The sequence below is a fragment of the Procambarus clarkii genome, chromosome 17 (genome assembly GCF_040958095.1).
Source record: "Procambarus clarkii isolate CNS0578487 chromosome 17, FALCON_Pclarkii_2.0, whole genome shotgun sequence".
NCBI classification, from domain to species: domain Eukaryota; kingdom Metazoa; phylum Arthropoda; class Malacostraca; order Decapoda; family Cambaridae; genus Procambarus; species Procambarus clarkii.
In genome coordinates this window covers 31,213,926-31,225,511 of record NC_091166.1, presented here as the reverse complement: position 1 = coordinate 31,225,511, position 11,586 = coordinate 31,213,926, and the positions used below count along the sequence as shown (strand labels likewise).

The window sequence follows — 11,586 nt, the reverse complement described above, 5'->3', positions numbered from 1 at the left end:
ATCAGCACAAAATATAACATGAAACATTAGTAATAAACCCTACAGTTTATTTAATTAGTAATAAACCCTACAGTTTATTTACTAGATAAACGTGGGTATATACTGGTTTGGTAATAGGACAGTTGATGTATGGCACAAATTATATGGTACCATAATAGGTTTGGAATCACTATGAATTTTGAGGGGAGAACCTAGGCTGTTGGCTCTCAAATATGGCGACTAGTAGAGTCGTCATGCCAGGCAGAGTTTTCCGATCACCAGAGCAGAACTTGGTCAAGGAGCCCAGATGTAAGTATGTGACCTAATTCGCCAAGTTTCGTAGCTGCCAATCAGAGCATGAAGTGAGGTCACATGACTTATAAAGGGAGCTGTGAGGCAGTTCACTGACACTGGAGGCCTCGCTGTCCCCGAGAGCTTGACAAGAACAACCTTACCGTGAGGCAATCCCTAACTGGCGAATATCTGACTGAGTGCAGCGAGGACAGTCGTTAAAAGAAGCAGCATTAAGAGTTCTAATATGGAACATGAACGGCCACGACAATAACTTCAGATGAATAAATGTCGCATTTCTGAAAATTAATGACGTGCCAGAGGTGGATTTCTGCTTAATGAAGTCAGAAACTTTTCGGGTAATACTTGTTGAAAAACCACTTTGTTCCTAAATCCAAGCTGTGAAGGAATTCAACGAAGAAGTGCGAGGGAATCTTATCATTACCAGCAACCTCAAGGTTCTCATCTAACATCGACTGAAGAATCTTGGTCAAGAGAAGATTGGTTATAGAAGATTGGAAGTGCTTTGCGAGGGCGGTGAAGTTTTGATCCTCCACTTATGGGCTACTCATGCCCGTGCCACCGCTTGTGGTCGCTTAATCTTCATTAATCAATTGATCCGCAATTAACCATTAATCGGAAGTTCTTTTACTCCCCATGCCCGGCCCGGGGCCAGGCTTGACTTGTGAGAGCTTGGTCCAACAGGATGTTGCATTGTAGTACTTCAAGTACTGAAACTAGGTTAGTTAACATGAGGGTCACGGTTATCCTACACTGATTGCAAGAACTTAACTGACCTAAATAGACAGTTTATTGTCGCGGTTGCCTCAGGTCAGTGAGGGTCACAAACTGTGTGCAGTGATTGCAGTGCCTCTGTACCTGATGACCATAAGAGTTGCTGCTATTTTGGAACAGAGAAGTAAAGAGAGAGAGAGAGAGAACACTACACTGTCAAGAGGAATTCAAAACACTGTGGGGCAGCCAAAAAGACATCTGTAAGACTGCCGCCTGTCACACCACAAAGAAATTGGCGTCAATCAGTTCAAGATCTGTGGAGGAGGACACCCCAAATGGCTCCATTCACCTGGGCTGTAGGAGCCTCGAACCGTGGACCCCACACGTGTAAGGCCGAAGTTCTATAGAGCTCTATCGTTTATTTCCTATGGATATCGACATTACAGATAAACGATAGAGCAAAAACTCTATCGTTAATTTCCACGGAAGTGTGGATGACAAGTTATACCCCGGATGGTCGGGGAGCCGAGCGGACAGCACTCTGGGCTTGTGATCCTGTGGTCCCGGGTTCGATCCCGGCCCCGGCGAAAAACAATGGGCAGAGTTTCTTTCACCCTATGCCCCTGTTACCTAGCAGTAAAATAGGTACCTGGGTGTTAGTCAGCTGTCACGGGCTGCTTCCTGGGGGTGGAGACCTGGTCGAGGACCGGGCCGCGGGGACACACAAGCCCCGAAATCATCTCAAGATAACCTCAAGATTGTCAACTTCCTTTAATATAATGGATGGCGTGTATAGTAGCTGGATATTCCTTCCCCCCATTAGTTTATTGAGGTCAATGGATTTGATGTGAAGATTTGCTTGTTGAGGATATATGTAATGAGCTGTAACAATGTACATATCACAGATGCAGGGATAGTACTTGTGCTGCTTAATTATTTTTAAACAAGCTGTACCCGACCACGCGTTACAGATGCGTTGATGAGACACAGCAACCTTTCCCTGTCTCCCAGTCCAGCCCAACATTCCCCCTTCCCTCGTCCCCTCGTCCTCCTAACCATTCCTCACTCCCCCTGTCCAGTCGTCCTCCCAACCAAGCCCCACTCCCCCTCTCCCCTCGTCCTCCCCACCATTCCCCCCCTCCCCCTGTCCCTTTGTTCTCCCCATCGTCCCTCTCGTCTTCTAACCATTTCCCACTCCCCTGTCCCCTCGTCCTCCCACACCATCCCCCACTCCCGTCCCCTCGTCCTCCCCACCACTCTCCACTCCCTCGTCCGATGCATTCCCAAATGATCTGATGTTCCCATCAGAAAAATGAGAACATCAAATGACCTGATGTTCCCATCACTGAAATATTAGAAAAACAGTTTAAAACAAAATGAGAAAATTAAAAAAATACACCATACTAACGAGTTGAACGATATGGTTAACAACACAGTTCAATTCCAAAGCAATGTCACACAAAATAATTAAATCAAAATTAAAATAAATCGAGATCTATGAAAATTCAATTTTTCAATGCAATCGTAAAACATTGAAATGGAATCATAACATATTTAGTATAGCGTGTGTTGCTCTTATGTGCAATAGATGGCGCTGTTTCTAAAAAAGAAAATGGTATTACCTTTCACAGGTGTGGCATCTATACTTATATGTACGAAATTAATGGTATGGTAAACAACACAGCTCAATTCGAAGACAATGTTACACAAAATAATTGTATAAAAATGAAAATAAAATTAAATTTATGAAAATTCAATTTATCAATGCAATTGGAAACATTGAAATGGAATTGTAACATTTTTAGTACGGCATGTGTTGCTATTACGTGCAACAGATGGCGCTGTTTTTAAATAAAAGCATGTTTTTACTTGTCACAGGTGAGGCATCTATATAGTAGTTATACAAAAACAAATGCGTATTCAAATAAAACATAGTGTCAAAATTTCAAAGCAATTGGTGAAGAACTTTTCGAGATTACAGCATGTGTTGCTCTTATGTGCAACAGATGACGCTGTTTAAAAAAAAAATGTTCTTACTTGTCACAGGTGTGGCATCTATACTTATACTCATGAAATTAACAGTATGGTAAACAACACAGCTCAATTCCAATGCATTGTCACACAAAATAATTAAATCAGAACGAAATTAAATCGAAATCTATGAAAATTCCATTTGTCAATGCAATCGGAAACATTGAAATGAAATTGAACGTATTTAATATAGCATGTGTTGCTCTTATGTGCAACAGATGTCGCTATTTCTTTAAAAAAAGATTGTTTTTAGCTGTCACAGGTGTGGCATCTATACTTATACTTACAAAGTGAATGGTATGGTAAACAACACAGCTCAATTCCAACGCAATGTCACACAAAATCTATATAAATAAAAATGAAAATTTTCGTTTGTTCAAAATCGCTAATCTCTGAAAGTTCTTCACCGATTGCTTTGAAATTTTCACACAATGTTCCATTCGCATCCAAATGGGTTTTTATATACATAATATATTGACGTCACGTATGTGACGGAAGAAAACTTTTTTTTTTTTTAAAGTGTGTGTTTTATGTGTTTTTCATGTGAGAGAAATCTTCGAAACTTTGAAATTTCACTTTGAAAATTTTGACACGACGTTGCATTCAAATAGGCGCGTGTTATATACCTGCTATATACATGCTTTACCTGTGACAGGAAAAAACATGTTTTTTTTTTTAAACAGTGCTATCTGTTGCATGTAATAGCAACACACGCCATACTAAATATGTTACGATTCCATTTCAATGTTCCCAATTGCATTGATAAATTGAATTTTCATAAATTTTTTTTTTTCATTTTGATACAATTATTTTGTGCAACATTGTCTTCAAATTGAGCTGTGTTTTTTAACATACCATTCACTTTGTAAGTATAAGTATAGATGCCACACCTGTGACACCTAAAAACAATTTTTTTTAAGAAATAGCGCCATCTGTTGCACATAAGAACAACGCACGCTATATTAAATATGTTACGATTTAATTTCAATGTTTCCGATTGCATTGACAAATGGAATTTTCATAGATTTCGATTTAATTTCGTTCTGATTTAATTATTTTTTGTGACATTGCATAAGAGCAACACACACAAGAGTGACGTAAGAGCAACACACGCTGTAATCTTCCAAAGTTCTTCACCGATAGCTTTGAAAATGTGACACAACCTTCCATTCAAATATGTGCGTGTTTTTTACATACCTACTATATAGATGCCACACCTGTGACAGGTAAAGACAAGTTTTCTTTTCAAAAACAGCGCCATCTGTTGCACATAATAGGAACACACACACTATACTAAATGTTACGAATTCCATTTAAATGTTTCTGATTACATTGATAAATTTAATTTTCATAGATTTCGATTTATTATAATTTTTATTGAATTATTTTGTGACATTGCTTTGGAATTGTGCTGTGTTGTTTACCATACTGTTCATTTCGTGAGTATAAGTATATCTCAAAGCTGGATGGACAGCACTTCGGATTCGTAGTCCTGAGGTTCCGGGTTCGATCCCTCGTTGAGACTGAGACAAATGGGCAAAATGTTTCTTTCAAGCTGATGCCCCTGTTACCTAGCAGAAAATAGGTACCTGGGAGTTAGACAGCTGCTACGGGCTGCTTCCTGCAGGTGTGTAACAAAAAGGAGGCCTGGTCGAGGACCAGGCCACGGGAACGCTAAGCACCGAAATCATCTCAAGATAACCTCAAGATAGATGCCACACCTGTGACAGGTAAAAACATGATTTAAAAAAACAGCGTCATCTGTTGCACGTAAGAGCAACTCACGCCATACTAAATATGTTTTGATTTCATTTCAATGTTTCCAATTTCATTAATAAATTAAATTTTCATAGATTTTTAATTATTTTCATTTTGATATAATTATTTTGTGTGACATTGTGTTGGAATTGAGCTGTGTTGTTTACCATATCGTTCATTTCGTGAGTATATATTTTTTTATTTTTTCATTGTTTTTCATTTCGTTTTTTAATTGTTTTTCTTATATTTCAATGATGGGAACATATCATTTAATGTTCCCAATTTTCTGATGGGAACATCAGATTATTTGGGAATGCATCGGACAAGAGAGTGGTGAAAGGTAAGGAAGACGAGAGGATGGGAGTTGGGGAGGATGGGGAGGACGAGGGGAGAGGAGAGGGGATAATAGTGGGGAGGACGAGGAGACAAGGGAGTTGAGGAAGGTGGGGACGAGGGGACGGGGAGTGAGGAATGATTGGGAGGACGAGGCGATGGGGGAGAGGGGGGGGGGGGGAAATGGTGGGGAGGACTGGGAGACAGAGGGAGGGTTGCTGTGGCTCAGCAATGCACATGTGTTGCTGAGCCACAACACGTGTGGCTGGGTACAGCGAGTAATTAAATAAAAATATAAATAAAAATAAATTGATATTTAAGAAAATTCAATTTAGCAATGGAATTGTAACATATTTAGAATAGCGTGACTTGCTATTACATGCAACAGATGTTGCTGAAAAAAATAAAAAATATTTTTTACCTGTCACAGGTGTGGCATCAATATAGTAGGTATAAAAACACGTGCATATTTGAATGGAACGTTGTGTCAAAATTTCAAAGCAATCAGGGAAGAACGTTTTGAGATTACAGTTAGTGTTGCTCTAGCATCCAACAGATGGCGCTGTTATCAAAAAAGCATGTTTTTTCCTGTCACAGGCATGTATGTAGTAGGTATATAAAAACATGCACCTATTCGAATGCAACGTTGTGTTAACATTTCATGGCAATCGGTAAAGAGGTTTGGAAGATTTCCCTTACTTGAAAAAGTCACGAAAAACACAGTTTTTTTAAAAAGCATATTTTTTCCCGTCACAGACGTGACATCTATATAGTATGTATATAAAAACCCGCTAGGATGCGAAAGGAACGTTGTGTGAAAATTTTAAAACAATCGGTGAAGAACTTTCGGAGATTAGCGATTTTGAACAAACGAACATTTCCATTTTTATATATAAGATAGATCTAGTTATGCAGTAAAGAGAGGAGGCCTAGGAAGAATTGTAGGCGTAAAAAGAATTGTAAAAGGCCTAGGAAGGATTGTAGGAGGTCTAGGAAGGATTCTAGGAGCCCTGATATGTGCTTGTGACTACATATTTATCTATTCGAGACAAGATTTCAGTGTTTAATTAATACTTAGCCTCTATTAGCATTGTCAAAGAGATTTTATATATTAGATTCATGAAGTCTACCATGCTGTTTGAGCAATGCATTAAATAATGTATTTCTGAAGAAGTCCAGTTGTTAAAGCAGCCTACAAAGACTGCCCAGTCACTCTGAATAACGTTCATCTAGTGAGGCTCTCTATATATACTATGCTTATATTTTAAAACACAATATTAGTACAACACAATAATTACAAGGCGAGTACAATGCTATTTTTTAAATATTTTTATTTGAGCAATTATTTCCTTACATTAGGAAATTGTCTCAGTATGTATGTGAGGTATACGTATAGCCTCTGATGAATGCTTGACTGAGCTGAATCTGACTTCACATATTCATACACAGTAAATGTTATGGGAGAATACTTTTGATTTGAACTGTCTCTCGCAGTGTTGTGTAATAGAGCTTCAGTGTGTTGTAGCGTTTATATCACTTTACTATCCTCATACCTTATACATTTACTTCACCACTCTCATTTCCAGTCCCCTGTCCCTAGTGAGTCCCCCATCCCCCGTGAGTCCCCCGTTCCTAGTGAGTCCCCCGTTCCTAGTGAGTCCCCCGTTCCTAGTGAGTCCCCCGTCCCTGGTGAGTCCCCCGTCCCTGGTGAGTCCCTCGTCCCTGGTGAGTCCCTCGTCCCTGGTGAGTCCCTCGTCCCTGGTGAGTCCCTCGTCCCTAGTGAGTCCCTCGTCCCTAGTGAGTCCCTCGTCCCTAGTGAGTCCCTCGTCCCTAGTGAGTCCCTCGTCCCTAGTGAGTCCCTCGTCCCTAGTGAGTCCCTCGTCCCTAGTGAGTCCCTCGTCCCTAGTGAGTCCCCCGTCCCTAGTGAGTCCCCCGTCCCTAGTGAGTCCCCCGTCCCTAGTGAGTCCCCCGTCCCTAGTGAGTCCCCCGTCCCTAGTGAGTCCCCCGTCCCTAGTGAGTCCCCCGTCCCTAGTGAGTCCCCCGTCCCTAGTGAGTCCCCCGTCCCTAGTGAGTCCCCCGTCCCTAGTGAGTCCCCCGTCCCTAGTGAGTCCCCCGTCCCTAGTGAGTCCCCCGTCCCTAGTGAGTCCCCCGTCCCTAGTGAGTCCCCCGTCCCTAGTGAGTCCCCCGTCCCTAGTGAGTCCCCCGTCCCTAGTGAGTCCCCCGTCCCTAGTGAGTCCCCCGTTCCTAGTGAGTCCCCCGTTCCTAGTGAGTCCCCCGTTCCTAGTGAGTCCCCCGTTCCTAGCGAGTCCCCCGTTCCTAGCGAGTCCCCCGTTCCTAGCGAGTCCCCCGTTCCTAGCGAGTCCCCCGTTCCTAGCGAGTCCCCCGTTCCTAGCGAGTCCCCCGTTCCTAGCGAGTCCCCCGTTCCTAGCGAGTCCCCCGTTCCTAGCGAGTCCCCCGTTCCTAGCGAGTCCCCCGTTCCTAGCGAGTCCCCCGTTCCCAGCGAGTCCCCCGTCCCCAGTCCCTAACCCCCCAACTATGGCACATGACTGGCTCCCACTTCTTTTATCCCTATACAATTACCAGTGCCACTCTGTATATGTGTAACAGGTTGTCACTTGTACCTACCAACTAGGTATAAATATCATACCTACCTACTGACAAGCAGAGAATGGTTTTGGCCCCATTGCTTGACACTATATTCCTCATTCTACCCTACTTTACTCCGTGAAAACATACCCCCTAATGTTTTTTTCACTATGTCTCTGGAGCAGAATTGTCTTTGGTCTAGTACGTTCCTCTTTTGCTACACACTTTCCACTGCTCTTGGTGAATTATGTCAGCTTTCTATAGAGTACCTTCCAGCCTCTAATCCTGTCCTAAATCCTAACACTCGATTAGACATTTTACTTGCTCCCTCAGCCTGTCGATTTCTGACTTAAGCGATGGGCAGAGTTCATGTAGAACTTGGGGCGAGGTCGTGTCATGTGTCGGTGTTGTCACAAAATATCTGTCACTGCTCAAACACGTGCACCCTGTTGTGACGTCTGTCTGTCACCTTCTCGTGACGGTTGCCTATCACCTTGTGGCGACGGCTGTCTGTGACCTTGTGGTGACAGGCTGCCTGTAACCTTCTGATGGCGGTTACCAGTAACCTATGTTAAATTCTCATAACAAACATATTGGGTGGATATAAAGAGGAACTACCTCGAGCGTGCCAATAGGCCTTCTGTTCTCTTGTTATTAAAGTCAACTTTTGTTCATCAAGCTGTGAAAATATTTTGTAACAACATCAACAACAACAATAGAGTTGTGAGGTACCTTGATCTTACAACTCTAGTTTTAACAAGTAATTTAAAAACCAAACAACATATATTTGTAGGAAAGGTCTACATATGCAGAATCATATCATAGAAAATGTCCATTCCTGGAATTACAACAATTTCTGGTAACTTATACTTATATTGCGATCATTATATATATATATATATGTCGTACCTAGTAGCCAGAACTCACTTTTTGGCCTACTATTCAAGGCCCGATTTGCCTAATAAGCCAAGTTTTCCTGAATTAATATATTTTCTCTAATTTTTTTCTTATGAAATGATAAATCAACCCATTTCATTATGTATGAGGTCAATTTTTTTTTATTGGAGTTAAAATTAACGTAGATATATGACCGAACCTAACCAACCCTACCTAACCTAACCTAACCTATCTTTATAGGAGAGGTTAGGTTAGGTAGCCGAAAAAGTTAGGTTAGGTTAGATTAGGTAGGTTAGGTAGTCGAAAAACAATTAATTCATGAAAGCTTGGCTTATTAGGCAAATCGGGCCTTGCATAGTAGGCTGAGAAGTGCGTTCTGGCTACTAGGTACGACATTAATATATATATATATATATATATATATATATATATATATATATATATATATATATATATATATATATATATAAAGTTTGTGAGGGTACCACCTCTGGTGCCAATGTGGGGACCCATAGCCTCGGAGAAGAAAATAAAAAGTATTCAGAGGAGACCTTGTGGTTTCTCACTGAACACTAATATTATCTTCTCCTACCACCCCCATTCTTTTGTATGTACATATATATATATATTTACTTTATTTGAACTTTGTTACAAAAAAGAAGTTACATATGGGTTACAAAGATGGTTATCATAGGTTGTCGAGTTCCTCCAGCTCCTCAGATGGCGGGCAGGAACCCTGGTTGCAGTGCGCATTTCCCCTCTGTATCGCCACACTGAGGCGCTGGAAAAGAAAGCTTGCAGCTCTTGGGTCCCTTGTTGTTTCAATGAGCCTAGAACCCAGTTCCTTCAAAAAACTGGTAGCACTTTTACCCCAGGCGCCGAGTGTCTCAGAAGCAATGGGGACAAAATTGTAATGGTGATCCAGTTCTCTATACATACGGGATTTGGCCGCTTCCCTGTGGGTGGAAGCGCCACCTGGTTGTGCAACACTGAGGTTAATGTAGGTGTTAGCCAGGGTTGATATGCACGTGTAGTCCCATACCAACTGCTTGCCATTCTTCCAGGGGTTCATTGTGATACCATCCGGGCGACCAATAAGAGCATCAGAGTTACGGGGCGTTAGGTAACGGGGCTCTCTTTCAGCTGGGCATCCAGCTGTGGTGAGGCTCCTCTTGATGATGTCGTTAACTTCACTGTGCCTCGAGTGCCATCCCCCTGTGCTTTGGCAGAGTAGGCCATGGTGGCCGTACCTGTCAGCCACCACCTCGCCGCAAATACACCTATATCTGGTGTGGATTGGGGCAGCAAGGCGGAGGGCCACAGCAATTCGGAGGGCGTGTGGTGTGAGACGCGTGCCAGTTGCCGACATTGGGGTTGCTAAGAGGAAATCCCCTGCATGTGGTGCTGCTACTGCTGTGAGGCGAGCAATGTCGTGTTGTGTTATACATATTATTCGCATAATAATAATCGTTGTGCTATTCGCATATAGTCCTGGGGACCATTCAGGCTTGTTCGCATATATATATATATATATATATATATATATATATATATATATATAATATATATATATATATATATATATTAGTATATTTTGGTAGCAGTCTTTCCTGTAGACATATATTATTAAATATGACCGAAAAAGTAAGATTAATAATTCTAACACGAATTTTCTCAATCTTTCGTACATTACGCTTCACTGTTGGAGGTAAATCAAAAATCACTTCTCCAAAATTCATTTTTATTTCTAGTCTGACGCGACACGGGCGCGTTTCGTAAAACTTATTACATTACTTGTGAACGCCAAGAAATCCGGACTCCACCTGCCAAAGATCATTGGGGAATATAAACCTGGATATGCGTATGGAAATGTCAAGACGCACAAGCCTGGAAACCCACTTCGGCCAATCATTAGCCAGATACCCACACCCACGTACAGACTGGCGAAGCGACTCAACGGCCTGCTGACTCCTTATGTTCCTTGCGCCTTCAGCCTGAAGTCTCCAAAGGAATTTGTGGACTTACTGCGGGGCACACGGGCCACAGGGATAAGAGCCTCGTTGGACGTAGAATCGCTGTTTACCAACGTACCTGTGGACGAGACAATCGGAATGATAGCCGACAGAGTGTATCGTGATCCAGCCTGTACTCCTCTTGACATGCCAGAAAGTATTCTGAGGAAACTACTCCAAGCTTGTACTAAAGAGGCACCCTTCTTGAGCCCGGATGGGCACATGTATAAGCAAGTAGATGGGGTCGCCATGGGTTCTCCCCTAGGTGTCCTGTTTGCAAACTTCTACATGGGTACCATCGAGCAAAAAGTCTTAGTCGACATGAACTTGAAACCGGCCATATACTGCAGGTATGTTGACGACATTTTTACACAGGTACCTGATGTCAGACATCTGCAGGAGCTGAAGGAGGCATTTGAGCAGAGTACCGTGCTGCGTTTCACTTACGAGACGGAAAAGGATGGGAAGCTGCCTTTTCTAGATGTAACAGTCATGGAAAAGGGCGGAGGTTTCCACACTGCAGTCTACACTAAGGAAACAAACATAGGAATGTGCCTAAATGCCAACAGCGACTGCCCTGACAGGTACAAGAGGAGTGTTGTTAACGCATACGTCGACCGTGCTCTCAGCCACAGCTCAGAATGGAAGCAAGTCGACGAAGAACTCTGTAGGGTAAGGCAGGTCCTAGTCAATAACGGCTTCTCCAATGGTTTCATCGAAGACATCATAAGAAGGAGAGTGAAAAGCCATGCAACCTCTGAAGAGACAACTAACACAACACCTATACCCCCTATTAGACTATTTTACAGGAACTTCTTTTCCACAGCTCATAAAACGGAGGAAAGGGTCCTGAAAGATATTGTTAATAGAAACGTTATCCCTACAGACAAAAATCAGAGGATACAACTGACGATTTACTATAAAACCAGAAAAACGGCCAGCCTACTCATGAGAAACTCTCCAG

The 11,586-nt window shown here is 42.3% G+C and overlaps 1 protein-coding gene across 1 annotated transcript; it reads left to right on the top strand.

Moving 5' to 3' along the window:
- The first annotated feature begins 212 nt into the window (after positions 1 to 212).
- LOC138365611 (cell surface glycoprotein 1-like) lies at positions 213 to 7,652 on the top strand. Its single transcript, XM_069326088.1, has 3 exons — positions 213 to 288; positions 670 to 728; positions 6,714 to 7,652. Exons 1-3 carry the CDS (start codon positions 213 to 215, stop codon positions 7,650 to 7,652), a joined length of 1,074 nt encoding a protein of 357 aa, XP_069182189.1.
- The last annotated feature ends 3,934 nt before the right edge of the window (positions 7,653 to 11,586 follow it).